Source organism: Amblyomma americanum, chromosome 1 (assembly GCF_052857255.1).
Source record: "Amblyomma americanum isolate KBUSLIRL-KWMA chromosome 1, ASM5285725v1, whole genome shotgun sequence".
In the NCBI taxonomy this organism is placed as follows: domain Eukaryota; kingdom Metazoa; phylum Arthropoda; class Arachnida; order Ixodida; family Ixodidae; genus Amblyomma; species Amblyomma americanum.
In genome coordinates this window covers 207,226,657-207,244,984 of record NC_135497.1, presented here as the reverse complement: position 1 = coordinate 207,244,984, position 18,328 = coordinate 207,226,657, and the positions used below count along the sequence as shown (strand labels likewise).

Here is an 18,328-nt window from a genome sequence, read left to right as displayed (position 1 = left end):
TTGCCAAGGGGTCCACGGAACGCCTTCGCCCGTTTGGCGCGACACATTGCCGTTGGACAGTTTAAGGAAAGGAAATGACACCTCTCTCACATATCTCTGTGGACACCCGGACCGCGCTGTAAGGGAAGGCAAATGAAATGAAAGTTGGTTTTAAGGAAAGGAAGTGACGCCTGCCTCACATACTAGGTAGACACCTAAACCGCGCCGTAAGGGAAGGTATATTTCTGATGTGCGGTGCCGGCAACAACTACTACTACTACGACGCTGACGGCTTTTCGACCTGAACGAGCTGTATACGCTGTCACGTAAAAAGCAATTAAATCTAAACGACTTTATAATAGCAACTGGACTTCCATGTTTTCTCCATGTGTTCCTGTGCTATTCAGGAAACAATGCTGTAAAAAAACGTGCATCGTCGAGATGTTATTCAACAGAGTGTCTGTTAAGAAATGTAGCCCTAGCATATTCGTTACCGACACTAATAATGACTATAGTTGCGCATACTTAGGCGTATTTCGGCCTTCAAATAACGCGCTAAGCAGTGTTGTTGAGCCGAAAATGGAAGCCGGAGCGCTTGCAGCACGCCTTGTTCTTTGTCGGCGTGTTCAACTCATGTACTACCCATTCGTCTTGTTACACCGACCACTGAACTGTGAAATCGCTTGAATTCTTGCCCCAAACCTTGTGTCTTTCAATTGCCTTCAGAACGCTGTCCGGATCAGAGATCGCCGTGACCACGACGCTGGCGCCCACCGTGAAGCAGGTGCTGTAGAGCCAAAGGCCGGACACGTGCGTGAACGGGGCAGTGCCGAGCATCGTGTCGCTGTTCCTTATGAGGCGCATCCCATCGTCCCTGAAAAGTGCAAGTCAAAAAATGGTGAGAACTAACTCTCTAATTATAAAGCCAATATTTTTATTCGCCACTTTCGGGGCTTTCTATTGGTTTTACACGGCGCCTTGCGATTCCTCCCACACTTTGTGCTTCCCGCTGTTGTAAGCGGAGCTGTTTTGAGGAAGAAAAACTGAAAAATTATATTTATTATATTTCTCTGCAAATGTTCCCGCGAACTGCGTGGTTTTTTTGTTAATAATACCAATAGTAATGACGATAACCAATGAGAATAAGCGTAAGTGCACAAGCAAGCATGGTGTGGATCTCTTTGAAACATAAATATTTGTAAAAAATAACACACTTAAATCGAGTAAATTACCGTATTTTCCGGACTATAGTCCGCAGGGACGAATTTCGGCTTAAAGTAAAAAGTTCTTGTATCGATAGTCCGCACTCGGTGTATAGTCGGCAGGAGAAAATTTTGGCTGGAAATAGATTTTTTAGGTTGTCAGCAAGCGGTATGCCATCGGTGAGCAGAAATTTCATTGACAAGCAGTAAAATTCTGGGCCTTTCAGAATACAACAAGTCAAGCATATCGGATTCGAAAAAGCCTCGCCAGTGTCGTCATCGCCGTCAGAATCCATCTCTATTGCAGGAGTTTATAGTCTGGCTTTCGTGAAGCGGTTGGTGAACTTTCTGGATACCTTCTTCAGCAGCCATAGTGTAAGGCGGTACTTCTCCGCCCCTGGCGTTATTCACGGAGGTTTTGCCGTTGTGCTCACAAATACAAGATCTCATCGAAAAGCAGCCATCACGAGCATCATTCGCTTGCATATCGAAGCTGATTGCATATGAGAGCTAATTCTTTTTATATGATTTAGCGCGGTAAAATGTCGCAGGCACACTAGGGCCATGTATTTTTTCTTACTTGGACTCCCACGCTAGACTTCTGCTTTACGAAACAACCTTAAAAAAGTAAACCATGTATAGTCCGCACAACGCGAATTTTCAGCTTTTAAATATGTATAGCCCGTGGAAGGTTGTCTGGAAAGTACGGTAATTCATAGCTTTACGTCATTACGCGCATATTTATTGCTCCCCGAGAAAAAAAAAAGGGCTCTTAGACGCATGCTAACTCCATGGAAGCCAAACATGGAAATTAAGTTGGTGCAACCGTTTTCGCAATAATGGGAATGGCAACTGAGGAGCAAACGAAGAGAAAATGAACAGCAGCCAACTTTACTTTAATTTACCAAAGTTGCCGTTCAAGATCAGCCGCATACCGTTTGCGATCAAGCGAGCAGACCAAGTACAGCGAAATCATATCCCTTCAGAAAAAGCCGAGCCAACATGGCCGTGCTAAAAAAAAATGCAGAGTGGCAGACATGAAAAACGTTTTCACGAGGCGTTTCTCAAGCACTGAAAGTAACGAACGAGGGGGCTGCAACCAAAAATACTGTTGTAAGGAGAATGTTAATTTCTGTATTTTTTCTATTCTAGAAAGTTTACTCGCAACCCTTGATGTCGTGACAAGTAGGGGTTGTTTTTCCCTTGCAATAATGCCTACGCAAATTTAGTGCTCAGGACAGGAATGATTTTTCCTTTTACAATATTATTCATGGCTTTTTAAAATTATAAACAATGGCGGTTGCCAGCGGTGGACGCGGGGACAAGGTTCGAGCCGGAGGCTAGCTTCTGAGTGAAGAAATTCAAATACAGTTTGGCGGGGGTGGGCATCGTTCTTGGTATTTGTGTTTTATGATCAATGCGCGACGAGACACAAGGGGGGAAAGTCAGGTATTGCGCACTTAGGCTCAGTGATAGTAGATTAAATGGTAGAGAAATTAGGCAGTTGTTGAGAAGTCAGAAGAATAATAAGATATTTAATCGCTGAAAAGCGGACAGAACGGGAACAGTCACCGGTTTAAAAAAAGTGAGAGAAAGTTAGTTTGGATTCCAGATTGAGCGTACTCAATTTTTGAACATACGAGGTTTTTATACACCGTTAATTCAATGCCAGGGATAGTCGCTGAGTCCTATAATTAGCTGATATAGCAAAGCCGATTGTTAGAATGACAGCGTTAGAGAAAATTGAACAGCAAGTCCGGCAATAGGAACGTTATAACGCCTTGAAACATTACGATTACTCGGGTTCTTTCAAGTACTGGTACAATAAGTTTCAGTCAGGATGGTCACACGTACAGCATCATCTCAACACGCCTAGCAGAGATTTCTCGTCTGGGATAGCTCAGCTTTTCATGCGTACACTGTATCCGAAGGAGCGCTTACCCTGACAGAAGGAGCTGAGAGATTAAATTCCGATGGGACATCATGACTCCCTTGGGCAAGCCAGTTGTGCCACTCGAATACAATATGGCCACTACACCACGTGGGTCAATGCCAGCAGCCGAGTACCCGGCTTGGAACTCTTTCAGCGTAGAGAAGCGAACCATGCCTTCGTGCTCGCCCAATGTCACCAGCGTCTGCACAGATAATAGAGAACTTTAGCACATTGCGATCCTTGGCCGCCACAGCGATCCGCTTCTACCTGAAATATCTGAGCACGCGCAAACAGCCCCTCGGTCCAGGTGCGGGCGCCCACCTGCTACTGCGCGGGCGCAGCTGTGTCCGCGCGTACGCGGATCAGCAGGAGCGGAACGCAGTAGCGGAACGTGGTGAACACAGCAGTCATCGGAAGAGCAAAGTACACATACTTGATGGCATGCGACGGAATTAAAAAAAACATGCTTGCATGCAATAATCATCCGCATATAAAGAAACTTTCGTGGGAAAACTAATTATTGGAACCTAAGTTGCAATCCAGGTAACCTCGTCTAAAGTGACGTTACTCTTGTACACTTCAGAGTACAGCAAAAGCTAGGCCCACGCTTTTCGATAAAATCTTGCATTGTGGAGGGTTTCATCGAAAGAGACTCCCAAAATTTAACACGGAAGCACTTTAACAATTGCCATCTAGGATGTCTTCAATGCTGCGTGTAGATTAAATTTCAAACGTATGCTTTGCGAGCTGTTTTTTTTTTCTTAGCGAAGACGACAGCCCATTTAGCCGCACTCCGGCAGCAGACCCTGTCTATGCAGCGTTTCAGAATATTAGGGGGTCCCATGTTGCGTTAGTTGAGGAGGAGCAGGGCGCGGAGCGTATTGGAGAGCACTGTCACAGGTGGAAGCGCGCGGTGGCCTGTCATCGGAGCACAGCGATGTGCTGTTGATCAAAGATCACCCCCTACCGCGGCCACTAGGCACGGAAGTAGACTTCTCCTAGCTTTCCGCTAGTTTTCCCGAGATTGCGGCCAGTTGGTGAAGGAGACCCAAATGTCAGAGGGCATGTTCCCCGGCTTATACTTAGAAAATTTGACTCAAAAGAACGGCGGACAGTCCACGTGCAGTATAGCTCATTTACAGGGTGCAACACTTAGTCTCGAAAACATTTATTTCGCTCTTTGTGCTGCTATCTTTTGCTTATTTTTAATGCCCAAAGAGGGCGTAACTTAGTACGTGTATAGGCGCATAAGAACGCTGCCTCACATCCATTGCTTTCTTCCATTATTCAGCTTGCTGGCATTAACGCTCCACTTCTGGCTTAAAAGAGCGAGGAAAATTGAACGTTGTTCTATTCACGCATGGAAAAAAAAAAGTACAAAAAATATGATCCTGCTTCTACTCGCGAAAAAAAAAATTGTTTAGCACGAAACTAAGTATAAAAACTTTGTTTTATGTCGCGCTGCATGCCACAGTCTCATCTATCGACAATGAATGAAGCACGACAATACAAGTACATGGCCTTCGGTACACATTTTTTTTACTATGAAGCGTGCGTGCTTCAGTAGGGTGTCGACATTATAGTACGTCATACAGGTGCGGCGCCACTACTTCATACTTTAAGTCGCTTGGGTGAAGAATTTCCCAGCACGAATACATAGTATGCTTATTACTCAAGTGCATTAGTTGGCGGCTGTCCCTTTTGGGTATGAGTAATAACACGTACCTAAATTCCTCTTAGTAGTGCAGATAAAATTTTAGCTGTATATCACTGAAGTGCAAGTGAGAGAAGTCACCTTGACTGACGGCACGGCCTCACAAGCCGCCTTTGTTTTTTCGGCACTTGCGTCATCGCAAAAAACCAGTTTAGGGGCCGAGTCACTGAACTGGTACTGGACTTCCCCTGTTTTCATGAAAGATAGGAAAAGAACAAATCAAAATGAATAATCAGCAGGTTTCATATCGTTGCGATTGATCATGAAATGAGATACGGTAACATGCAGCAGAGTAAGCAAGTTCCCGTTGTTTTTTTTTTTACTGTTCATGATTCCTCAGAGTGCGTATAGAGCGAGTCACTAAGTGACTCGCTCTATACGCGCAATGCCAGGCTATAACTACTACAAGGCCAGGCTAAAATGTCTCTTCACAGATATAAAGCGCATTTACATAATAAAAAACATCTGTCATTTACCTTTTACTTGTGTCCATTCCTAGCTACATTTCGCCTTGGTTTCGGTGGTTGTTGGCTTCCGTCACGTATGCCATAACGAGCACCCCTTTCCATCCCTTTGTCTGCTGGACACATTTCGCCCGGTCGCGTTATTTCACTGGTCTTTAATTTTTGTTCGATTTTCGTTCTGTTCTACACTCTCAACACGAATAAGCCTATATGGGGGTAAAAAGGGAGCAAGATATCCTCTAGTGCACTCATTTTCAGGGGCGGGGTATGCTGCCCAAGTTATTTATGGAGTAGATTTCGATCACTAAATATACGTAATGCTTTCTCTTGGCAACGTATGCGTATACACACTGCAAAGCACAGTAACCTGATGTAGTTAGAAATGGGAGGAGGCTTTTAAACGCGGCACAGGAGGTCCTGGGATTAGAGAGTGGGGGAAAACGGAGGGTAAAATCTTTGTAACTACTACAACTGCTAGAAGAGGGAATTTGTTTCCGTTGCCAACCATAAGTATTCCGTATTTTTAGCGATGGAAATCTACTCCGAGGCCTGGATAGCGTACACTGCCCCTTGAACGGAGTGCGCTAGAAAACAGCTAGGTCCCTTTGTGTTAGAACTCGCGTTATCTTGTCAAGGCCCGTGGCTTCGGCCCGAAACGAGTTTCGGCTACAATCCCTTCTTGCGAAAGCGTCAAGTGTGGGCGAAATTGAATAGTTAATAATTTACGCTCAACTGTGCGCGTTTTTACGTGCCAGTCGACATCAGAGCTACGAATCCCTCAGTAAAAGGGAGCCAGAAGTCACTTTTTTACCGCGCGCTGAAATGTCCGTACGAGCACTCTTTCGCATTTGACCTCTATAGAAATGCGGCTGGAAATAAGCCAACGAACTGACGCTGGTCAGCAGGATGCCATGGCCAGTCAGCTACCGTGGCGGGTTTTTTTTACGCTCAGCTGACGTTGTAAGTAATACGCTTTATAACGGGTTTTTCGCATAAGGTGTTCTGCGTTTTTTTAAAAATAGGCATTTTGAGTTTGCCGAGCCCTTTTTTAAACATATTATCACTGGTGTAGCGCATCATTATACAGCCAAGGCATGATAACTAGTATGCTGGTTAACTAATCATGAATACCGAATTCTTTAACTGTTTCAATTTGTTTCCTTGTTTATTGGGAGGCGTATAGCTCACCGTAAGCAATATCGATGTCAGTTTTTAGAATTTCGAAAACGCTATTACCCCCGGCGTTGTGGCCCAACAAATTTTGGCTATTTCGACGAGTTACGTGCACTGGGACGAGGTTGCTTTGTCTGCAAGTTTTTCGAAAGCGCATGTATTTTGGTGCAATAAAAGGTCGCTGTCATAGAATCATTTTCGTCCGATTTTGTTAGATTCTAAAAATCAGCCCGCCTTTCAGATTCCGGCGGCAGCAAAGTCAAGGGGTAATCGAAGAAGGAAAAATAAAAATAAATGGACTCCCGAATGAAATCATCACTGCGCTCCTTCCCGTCTTTCTCCGTGGATAACAAAAACAAAATCTTGTGCGCGCATGCCGTAACAAAGACGTACAGAGACAATCAGGTCCAAAAATATTCATGCTTGAAATGTGGCAGTGATGTGTGCTCTGCGAATGCTTTTTTAACAGACAGCTGGGGCATCGTATTTAGATAGGCCGTTATAGTCCAGGCGCATCACCTTTTTAAAAATATAGGATGGGTGCCTGATAAGTATTGCGCTTCGTGGAGCTGCAGGCGTGCAAACTTCTGTTCTCATGCTCTCTCTGTTTGCTGTGCCCTTGAAGAAAAGTCACGCTAAGACACCAAACGGCTCTTCTATCTCGTTAGCGCGCGAACATCCATGTAACACAACTTCTACGATATATTTTTACATCAAAACTCCGACAACGTCTGAATGTGCCGGCGAACAACTCGGGCAAAGGAGAAAACGACGTTGTTCCACGCAAGGCTACGCGCGCAGCGTGGCGTCAGTTTCCTGAAAATTGCCAGTGAACTGGGGGGGGGGGGGGGGGGGGGGAGCACTGTCCGCGTCCAGTCTAGGAGGTGTGTATAATGGTGTTTCAAGGTCTTGTAAAAGTATGCCTCATCCGCCATGGGTCTTCATTCGACCATTTTCTCTCTCTCTCATCAGGTGAGCTGGGATCTGGACTAATTTCTAGGTGTTTTCTGAAGTGCGGACGAAAACGTGTTGCCCCGTGTCCAAACGCAAGATGCATGCAAACCCGAGAAAGCCTTTATGCATTGAAAGTTAAATCCGATGTGTTCGTGAATCACAAATGAAGAATGGAGGAGACAGGATGCACTTACGCTGGGTAAGGTTGCCCTTGGCAAAGACCACGCGGCCACCGGCGAGAACAGTGCCATAAAAAGCGGTGATCAAGTCGACGTTGACACCGCTGTGGATTCCCGCTAGGTCTCCCGGCTGGAAGCCCAAGTTGCGCAGACCGGCCGCCACGCGCCGGCATAAGTCCTCCAGCTGCCGGTACGTGCACGACTCTCCCGTTGCGGCGTCCACCTGCGCAGAGCAAAGGTCGCACGCGCAGATGCACTTTTCTTCGGTACACTGAAGTGCTACTCGGCCTCTGAAGAGACGAGAAAATGGTACGCGGCACATGAGGATATCAGAAGTAGAGCTTAGTTATATAACGAGGCTAGCTTAAACAGAGAATACAGACAAATTAGCGGCATGTCGCTAATTTACACACGAAAAAACAGTATTCGGGGAGCAAGGGAGTCTCCGGCGCTTTTCTAGACTGCGCATACAAATGCGCATACAAAGTCGGACGAAGTCAGATACACAAGTTAAGCCTTGGTCAAAAGTTTTCAGGCCAAAGGGTTTCCTCTTCGACCATGTATCCTAGCACCTGTAGAATCAGCCTGTAAATTACTGTAGGGAGGGAACCCACCTGCTTCCCTTTGAATACCTTTTGGTCTTGAGGGGCGTTGTAAGCACTGAAACATGACTCAAGAGCAAACCTTACAGCCCGGAGACTTGACCACTGGTGTATACGCCGAAGACAAACATGCGACTACAAGGTTGTTGGCTCGTCGTAATTTTCAGAATTCGCGCTTGTATCTGTGGCAGTCAGCGGTCGTAGGAAAGAGCGCCATCTGCGCCTCAATGAGAAAACTCGAGACGAAGTTTGATGTGTGGCATCACCTAGCGGCAGCTAAGCGAACTCACTTGGCATTGCAAGGTGCCGCGGCAGACTGAAGACGGCGCTAGCGCCTGTAGTTAGCTTTGCAATGCCGAAAATGTAGGAGCGTGAAAGTAGCACTTTTCGAAACCTAATCGAATATTAATAGGTTAGGTTTGCTGCTGAATCGAATATGAATAGCGCAGTTAAAACCGTATCAAATCGAATATACATCGAATAGTGAAAGAACCGAATCAGATACGAATCGAATAAATGCGCGATTATTCGCGACTTGTGCGATTATTTTTCCATAACGAATGATCATACGAAACGTATAAGCGCTACGTATACGTATGAGCATTACGGACTTCGCTACGAGAACGGACGGCGTCGGGGTGCGCTGATCCCTCCTTGCTGCAAAGACAAATCGCAGGGACATGGTGCACGGCGTCGAAGGGGATTCTGCTTTTGAAACAATCGTGGAAGAAAACCACGGTGTACCCTATACGAAATTCATGCCAGTTACCCGAAAACCATGCGAAAACTTGCGAATGCATTCGATTCGTTTCGAATAATTTTGAACACGCAATATTTGATTCGTTCAGAGAATCGAATAGAAGGATGTTCGATTCGCTATTCGAAAATTTCGAATATTTGCACACCCCTACGAACAGAACGAACCCACGGAGACTTCTAAATAAAAATCAGAGAATTACTTAAGAGAAGACTGTAGAGAGGAAATAAAGTGACTATGAGGACCATACGATGCTTTCATGAGAGCCTTCTTTACGTAAAATCTTTATTGTAAAGCGGTGCGAAGTTCAAAAATTAATAAAAAATATACCATTGCGTATAGCAGAGTACATATCGTGCTGCAGGCAGTACATTCATGCAAAATAAACCACAATCTTTAGTTAGGGGCTAGTTATTACCCAACCTGGGAAAGCACAACACAGAAAGAAGAGCAAATGTCACTTTGTTTCGGACCGTACGTAACAGCACATGAACTTAATTCCACGTGGGAACTTTGGTTTTCACGGCTAAATTCTGGCAACCTCTTCGAGGAGCTGTTGTGTTGTTCTTGTGAATATTTGCAAATACAAGTTTTATTGGGCTGGTTTAAAGAAAACGAGCTACATGCACTCCTTCAATCAGGGCATCAAATTTTTGCTGGAACTGACATTCCCAGAACAGGAAGCAGCATGAAAATCAGATCCGAATTGTACTTGTTTTCAATATCCTGAGACTGTCACCTAGAAGAATTTTATATGGCATTTATAGTGTGACAGCATTTTACTATTCCTGCCAGTCAGTTGGATGGATGTCGGTTGAGGCAAAACCTAACGTTCTGGTTTTTCTCAGGATGATTAAAGGATGCAGCTCCTGTTTGCTCAGGCGAGCGTTAGTATTTCGTTTTGGAATGGGGACAACAGTGCCCAAGGATCGGCTTTTTTTACAGGCGGCATAGAAGGCAATGTGAAAGGGCTGCGTGAAAACACTCGCAAGTGAACCGTTATTACAGCAGTTACTAATACAGGACAAAAAAAATCTAAACAAAGGCCTGCTGTTGCGATGTAAAAAGAGTTTCTAAATTTCTCTTGATTATTTCATCGCAGATACATTTAGATTTGTGCAAAACAAGTTCTTACGCAGTGATTTGCTTATGTGACAGCGTATAGGCACCGTTCAATGGTAACAGATATGGTGAAATTTTAGGATGAACATATATGATCTCTTGGTAAAACAGGGCGCAGCTCAACTGGACTGTGCGGCGTGCAAAATTTAAGAAAAAATTGTGTCCCAGTCGGAAAAGATGAGTCTTCTTTAAGCACAATAAAAATGCTCGAAGGTTTGTGCGTAACTCATTCTCGTAATCTGAATTCAGTGAAATGATTGACCATTAAAGAAAAGATACGTTCGAAGAGGCAGGTACGAATGAACACTTGCTTGTCTTTAGCGTTCGTTAAATTTCTTATTTTTCAGTTTGAGCACCGTTTCTTTTTTCCATGCTCTAGATTTCGAACAAATCCTTGCAGTGTATCATCGAGTGACGAAGGAAAATTTTGAACTTGCTGCCCGCGGAAGGATAGCCGGCAGTGCCCAGCCTACGCTTAAGGGATGCGCTTTCTAATTATGTTTGCTCTGGGAAAATGAATGTAAAGGAGAGTGGCGTTAATATCCAAACTTTGTGAATACCGGATCATGGAATTCTATGCGGTACTTGGAGTTAGACTCATCGACAGCTAAAAACATTTTCGAAGCATCTCGAATTTGCTCGTGCTCAAAAATAGACCTTCGTTTGGAAGGAAACTAAGGTGGCTATCGCGTAAAGAGGTAAGGAGCAGCTTGTGAGACATGACAAATACACGTTTTATTATAGTCCTGAGGGAACATTTATCTTCATTGTTTCCTCAGAACTGTCCTATCGAGTGCACCGCGCAGAAAAAGAAAAGCTGTGTCCTCGACAGGCTTGCCTTTCGATTTTTGCAGCTGCTCTTCACAACATCAGCACCGTGATTTTTTTTTATCTGTTGCCTATGTAAACCTCTCCTTATTTAAGCCGCGTGTAGTTAATTACGCAGTCTGAAGCAGAAGATATAATGCTTTGATGGCAGTGATGGATGAAGCTTACTTCATATAGACGTATAGGTACCAAGCTTGAGTACTAGCCCACAGTAGACGGAAGAGTTCAGCGAGAGTTGTTGCACAGCTAGTAATTTGAGATGTGCACAAAACATATTCATGGGAATTCTTCAGGGTTGTCCACAAACGGGAAAGGCCATAGGAGCTCGGCACCCTCTTTGCTATTTCTTGACGGTGTGTGTGCAAAGACCCAGCTTTAAATTAATTTAACTAGCTCGGATCTGACTACATGTGATATGTCATCAAAGGCGCACTTCTTTTTATAGCCGAACGCGCCGACATCGTATCACTAGACAATAAATATGATAGCTGGGACCAGGCTGAACAGTGACGCCATAGAGCTGTAAAAATGGCCAACTCTGGTGCCCGTTTTTGCAGAACGGGGCCCAGAGCTTTTCCGCATTGTTTTATAGCCTCTGTCGTCTCTCGTGGGCTTGCTTTTGGCAGCGTCTTTTTCTCGACATTCCACAAAAAAAGAAAACTAACATAAAACGAATCCATACAGGGCACAGCCGATCGAAGACCCGGAGATCAAATTGTTAGCGCCTGTGTCGAGGTTTGGCCTTGTAGGCAGGGGTAGCGAGCATGCAGTTACATCACGCGGGCTAACATAAGGGTTAGAATAAGAAAAAAAAATCTGCGATACTATCCACGTACGGTCACAAGAACACACATGACGAGACAGGTGCTGACTCCAACTACGTTTATTGAGGTGCGCAGCCCTAATTTTGTTACAGTTAGTTACGAAGACTGACAGCGCAAGCCCGCGAAGTTGCACATGAGCTATACGAGGAATATTTTATAATGGCAAGAGGCACCATGTGCGTCAGTCTACCTTTGAGCGGGGTGAAAGGAAGTTACTGAGCAATAAATGATAAATGATCATGTTTTGCTGCAAAACCTATAGTACTGTTTTTTTTTGTTTGCCATCTGCTTGTTTTGTTACATCGTGCGCTTGGGCCATCGACCTTCGCTGTAATAAAGTAAGGGGTGTGAACTTCAATGAACGCAGTTGGAGGCAGCGCCCGTCCGTCGTGCTTGTTGTTGTGTCCGTCCGTAAAAGTATCGCTGAATTTCTTCCCGTTGGATTATGTTTTACCCGCTAGCTCTGTGACGTGTTTTGTTAAAAGTGAACATAAGGGTAGACGCAGGTGGCGCAAGCTAGCGCTCGCGTGTGTCCTTCCTGTCCTTGTGTTGTTTTACAGTATGTACGTGAAAACACAGCGTCTTATTTTGTTTTTCGTGCGACGAGCAAAAGTTTTTCAGGCGTTGTGACGAAGACGGATCAAGTAAACGAAAAAGCGCAACTAAAGGAAATGGGACAAAATCGTTGTTTTGAACACGCGGCTTTTCGGATTATTCATACAACCATAGATAACATTTAAATTCTGTTAACTGTAAAATGTGAGCCTTCCTCAGGCTCCTTCAGGAATGGATCAAAGAAGGTGAACAAATAAAAAAAAGCATTAACAAGAAAACATGAACAGAAAGGAAATGATGATAACAATCTCATAACATTCAAATTACATCACTTTCACCTAAAACTTTCTTTGCAAGGACATCGGCCTTTTAAGGCCTAATAGTATTGCATGTTTGAATTGCGATAGGGAAAGAAGAGGATGTATCACTACATGCGCTATATGGTCTTAAGCAGTCGTTATGGTTATTTCGGCTGGAGTCGTGGTTGGGTGCTTTCAAATAAGTTTCCTTATTTATATGTAAGCTCGCGTGGAAAAGATGAAATATATATTTAAATTTCAGTGGTTTTTACATGCACAGACAAGGTTGAGATCTCTTCCCTAATGCGCACGGCTGTTAGCAAAAGGAATAATTAAGCCAGGGCCAACCCACAAGGGCCTCAGGCTAAGTTGCAAAGCTCAGTAAGAATGGCAAGCTGGGTGAGTTGCCGTGACATGCTAACGGCATGGTGAACAGCGCGAAGGACCGGGACAAGGGAGGGCCTTCCTTGTCCCTGTCCTTCGCGCTGTTCACCACTGTTGCAAAGCTGCCCCAAAAGCAGTTAAACCGGAGCAGTTTGGACGCAGTCGGCTAAGCCAAGGAGGTCGGCGACGGTTTACGATTTAAGGATACTTTCCCCGGTAGCTGTAACTGACGAAGAACGAATCCGAGCTGCAACGGAAAGGAAGAAAAGCTAGCAGGGAAATTATAGGAGACTAAGCGTTAAATTCGTCCGCAATTCTTTGAGATGGTTCTGTGACTGCATTCCACACCACAGACAGTACGGAAAAGTATTGAAGATGGAGGTGAGTCTTGAGGACACCTCAGCAACTGCCAGCTACGACGGTATTTCGAAATCGACGGCTTGACTCGTTGTTCCGACGGCCCTATTAGAGACCGGCGAAATGCGAGCATGCAGCGTGATCAAGCTTTAGTGTGGGGTTGCATATGTTATTTACCAATGCGGACGTTAACACGAAAGTTTCTATGGCGGCGCCTGTTTTTGCAGTGGAGTTTGATGGGAACGCAGTAATTCCGCACAAATGCCGAATAAAAATGGTATGCGTTTCGATTAAGCCTACCATGACCGAACATTAGACTCATACGTTATCTGCATTCAGGATATAGTTCCCTGTGACATAGTCAATTGGAGAAAATATTAAGAACAAAAGACGTAACCCACCAGCGCCTTTTATCAAAACTAAACTCGCGTTGTTCAGCGTGATGCATCTGCATTTATTGATTTTAAACCAAAGAGAAAATACTAATGCAAGACAGGAACAAATTTTGTTTGTCTCCTGTATAAACTGGTTGAAACCGATACCATAGAGAAAGGCCCATGCGCATTTATCAGTATGATAATCCCTTCCTCACCCCTCTTCTCCCTGGAAAGAAAAAAAAAGTGCATTGCGCGCCGAGGTGCACTGTGAGCCCGATATATGAAACGCAGTTGTCAGGAGTTTTCAATAGTGACATGGTATGACTCCGACCCTGGTTGTCTCGGAGAATGTTGCGCATACCGCTACCCGTGTAAAACGTTGCATGTGCGGGGCAAAACTTACGAGCGTTTGTTTTTAAACAGGCGACAACCGCTGGTAAATGAATTCGGGATTACCGCCACGTCACGGGGAAAATTGAAGAACCTCGGCCTAAACTCGGTCACCGCTCGTGCAGAGAATTCAAGTTTCCGTACAGCAAACGCCGCGCGACCTATTAGTGACGCACTAGCCGACAGGGGAGATGTGGCAGAGCCTATCAGAGAAGAGCGGCATTTCCTTCCTAATCTGGTTATTCTAGTCAATCTTCCTGCACACCCGGAACAGGTGCCGGCAGCTTTTAAACGGGCACAACGCAAGGAGCTGTCCTGCGGACAGCGCGGCCACATACACACGCGTGCCCATTCAGCACACGCGCGTGAAACCTTAGAAATTGAATGGATGGCCGCAGCGCGCGTCGATCGCCGCTTCGGGCCGCACCGATTGTGCCGCGCGCCCCGTTAGCCATTTTCCGCCGGCGCTTGCAGCGGCAGCCCGTGAGCGGTGATAAATGCGGCGGCCGAGGCCAGCTCGGAAGCCGGCCGGAGAAGCGTGGCACTCGCTGGAAGAGCGTGCGTTTTCTTCCGGCCTCCCGAGCGGCTCCGGCGCACCTTGGGCGCCGCCTCGTCCGCCGCCCCGTGCAAGAATGGGCGACTTCGTTACGCGCCGCAGATGAGGCGCACTTCTGCGCAACGAGGAAGGCGATCGCACTTCCGCTACGAGAAAACGAATGGCCACCCGGTGGGAAACAAGCAACACAGGCGGGGCCTCCGCTGCGCAGGTGCACACTCCGAGGCGCGCAACTTTTGTCCAGGACTCGTCTTTCGTTCTCAACCGCCCGGCTGCTGCCGTTGAAGTAGACGCTTCAGTGGCCAATTCATCTCGCGTCTAAATACGCGCATCGAACATAGCAGGAGGAGCGGCGGTTTCCAAGAACCTTTCAATAGCAGCAGCAGCAGCAGCAGCAGCAGCAGCAGCAGCAGCAGCCCCCATGTAGAGAACACTAAACACGTTGAAAGGCGCTGGAGTAGCCGCGGCAGCTTTAAGTGGCAAATGATGACTCCAACGTTGGCCTGCTGCCCGAGTCGCAGGGGACGTGCGAACCGCGATTTGGGCGTTCCAGGGGATGCGCCCTCTATGGCCATGGAAACCGGTTAAGCCACGGACTGGCAGCGCTAATGTGCGATGAGATATGTGAGTGTGGTAACTTCGTTTGCGTGGAGGAAAAGCAAGAGGATAGACGAATGCTTCTTTCCGCCCGCCGTCAAAAACTCACTAACGATCTGATGGGGAAAAAAAATGAGCGCGAAAAAATAAAAAGGGCATTAAATATATACGGTCGATGCTGCCATGTCAAGCAACACCGAAAGTTGGGCGAGTTGGTTGAAGTTCATATTTTGAAAAAAGCGCAAACAACTGACGGGGAAAACACAGGAAGAAACGACGACACAAGTGCTCTGCGACTGAGCGCTTGTGTCGTCGTTTCTTCCTGTGTTTTCCCCGTCCGTTGTATCGTTGTGCCTGCTTCTACGCACACATTTATTCTCAGCACAGCTCCTTTAAACGTTTTCTGGGCTGCTTTGTCGATAAGACTGAAAAAAGAAAGAAAACCAAGCAGATAAACATTCCGCTTGTTTCTGCGCACCTCGGCATGCTAACAGAGCAGAGACAATGCGTCCGAAGAAAATTAGGGGCAAACGGCAATGCTGGAGGCTTCGTCTCAATTTGTGCAACAAGCTTACCGCAACAGCCCTGCCGAAGGAGTGCGCGTCTTTTCGAACTCAGGTAGCTGGTCGCAACTGCCAAGGGGAAGTGAGTCTCTACTGGAGCAGCAATTTGTCATTAGTAATGAAGACGCACACTTTATTAAGGACCGTTAACTTTGCTTTGGAAATCAGGGCGCGACAGTAGAGATGAGAAGAATTGTCAGCTGTTTGTTTCACGATGAAGCTAAGGTACGTGCCTCTTGAGAAATAGTGGCATAAAATCCATGACTGAAGCCGCAAGTAGTCCAGCGTGCCTTTTGAACCACACCCCACGAGCGAAATACAAATGGGCGGCCACGACTTGGTAGCCGGAGTCCACGAGCCACTTGGCGACGTCAGAATAGGGGATACGAAGCACCCGGTGGAACATTTAATGCCACAACTTCTAGAGTAGTTGCGTGCCAACGTTAGACTTTCGGTTTAGGTTAACTATGCGGAGTTCTCTTGATCACGACGTTTTCAGAATAACGTGTTAGCTTCGTACAGCCACAATATTTCTTGGAAATCAGGGAAAAGATACGAAAACCAGCCGTCAGGTTCTAGACCAGTCCGACTGGCCAACTGCACTCCCGTGGAAGCCCCCGCTTAACGCTCATAATTTTCCCTTAATTTCCAAGGAAAGCTGTCACTTAGTGTCGTACAGGGCAGAGCAACGCTTCTTCCTTCAGGGGGACACTGGGGTTTTGTTATATGCACGACACGCTTAATAGCCATATCGCTGTTGTTTGGGCCGAACGCTATCAGCCAATATAAAAGAACAGGGGCCCGGCCTTTTTGAAGGAAACGACGAAAACCAGCCGCAGGTAGCGCGCATTGCATACATTCAAATTTCACTTACCACGGCGGTGCGGTCCTTGTACTTCCTGCAGCATCCCCTGAAGAAAGTGCCCAGATCGACGTCCGGAATGTACAGGTCCTGATTGGAGGACCTGACGACGCAGTCTTCAATGACTGCCGCCATGCCGCTTGTGGCGGTTGTGCTTCGCGCTCCAAGAGCTCGACCTCGGTTCTCGCGCGGAACAGGCATGTCTGGTTGTCTATATTCCTTTATACAATGGGTGACGCAGGTCTGGTAGCAAGGAGGTCTGGTTGGAGCGGAAGCGTGGACAGCGCACGTCGATTAAGCGGCCACGGTCGACAGCTAAGTGAGTTTCGTCACGCAAGACTCATTATGTACTCAGGTGGAAGCATTGACGCAGGTACACGCTCGAGCATGGTCATGCCAAAAGCAGGGACTGACCAGCGCCAGTGCGGGTATAAGTATGTTACCACGACAAGCAAAAAGGGAAAAAAAAAAACCTTTTTGCAATCATTATCTCCGCAAACGTATAATGACGTGTCGGCTATCTTTATGACTGGGATCTTTTCCGGAAGACTTTATTGCGCCTTTAAAGTGACGGCAAAGACAAGCGACAGATGCAAAAAGAAACAGAAAGCACTAGGACGGTTAATCGCGCGGTGCGTAGTAATAATAATTAGTTTCTGGGGAAAGGAGATGGCGCAGTATCTGTCTCATATATCGTAGGATACCTGAACCGTGTCGTAAGGAAAGGGATAAAGGAGGGAGTGAAAGCAGAAAGGAAGGAAGAGGTGCCCGTAGTGGAGGGCTCCGGAATAATTTCGACCACCTGGGGATCTTTAACGTGCACTGACATCGCGCAGCACACAGACGCCTTAGCGTTTTTCCTCCATAAAGACGCAGCCGCCGCGGTGAGGTTCGAACCCGGGAACTCTGGATCAGTAGTCCAGCGCCCTAACCACTGAGCCACCGCGGCGGGTGCAACATTAACGATTTGAGGCATAGGGGTAAGAAGGGAACATCACACAAGACAAGTTTTGCAGTTGCCGAAAAGGAAAGTGCCTGGGAACTTCCTTTGTGACGACGCAACATTCAAGGGAACTGGAAGGCATATCTAAGTTGGCGTAGATTGATCGATAGCCACTTTCTAAGCACAAGGAGGCATTTTTCGCAGAAAACCGAACCTGTGCAGGGAAAATTAAGGACGGGTGTTGCTGCCACTGGCCTCTCTCGCAAGCACACGGCGATACCGTCAGGTGAAATTTTTTGTTGAATAAAAGAGATAACGAAAGATTGCTGGCCTGAATATTCAGGCCGCTTTTGCATCGCTATCAGCGCCGCACGTTTTTTACGTAAAGAGTAAAAGAAAGCACAAATAAATGTGAAAAATACCAGAGGCTATCCCTAGACACCCAACAGCACCACCAACGTCGCGGGCTTGAAGCGGAGCAGCGAGGAAAAGCATTCCAACCTTAGTTCCTCATTTCACACCAACGAAAACACGTTTTGCGGTAAAAAGAAAACGTCAACAATAGAGCAACTAGATACCCAGCTAACGGCTTTTATTTAGAAACAAAATACTCGATATCTTCAGTGCCGCTTTAAAGGAGTATAGGGAACAAATTTTTTCCTTGCGTGCTTTTTTCAAAGGACGTGTGATAAATTGGTATGCATGGTGCAGCCC

The 18,328-nt window shown here is 46.2% G+C and overlaps 1 protein-coding gene and 1 non-coding gene across 2 annotated transcripts in view; both read right to left on the bottom strand.

Moving 5' to 3' along the window:
- LOC144114537 (putative 4-coumarate--CoA ligase 1) overlaps window positions 1–17,063 on the bottom strand; it is a 29,318-nt gene extending 12,255 nt beyond the window's left edge. The window contains exons 1-5 of the mRNA XM_077648342.1: window positions 16,684–17,063; window positions 7,614–7,821; window positions 4,910–5,016; window positions 3,123–3,316; window positions 682–853 (exon numbers count right to left, since the gene is read on the bottom strand). Of these exons, the coding sequence (XP_077504468.1) occupies window positions 682–853; window positions 3,123–3,316; window positions 4,910–5,016; window positions 7,614–7,821; window positions 16,684–16,872 (870 nt within the window). The 5' untranslated portion in view covers window positions 16,873–17,063. The remainder of the gene's footprint in view (window positions 1–681; window positions 854–3,122; window positions 3,317–4,909; window positions 5,017–7,613; window positions 7,822–16,683) is intronic.
- A 482-nt stretch (window positions 17,064–17,545) lies between these two features.
- Window positions 17,546–17,620, bottom strand: TRNAS-ACU (transfer RNA serine (anticodon ACU)). The gene has a single exon. It is a non-coding gene; the product is annotated as a tRNA-Ser (tRNA).
- Between the last annotated feature and the right edge of the window lie 708 nt (window positions 17,621–18,328).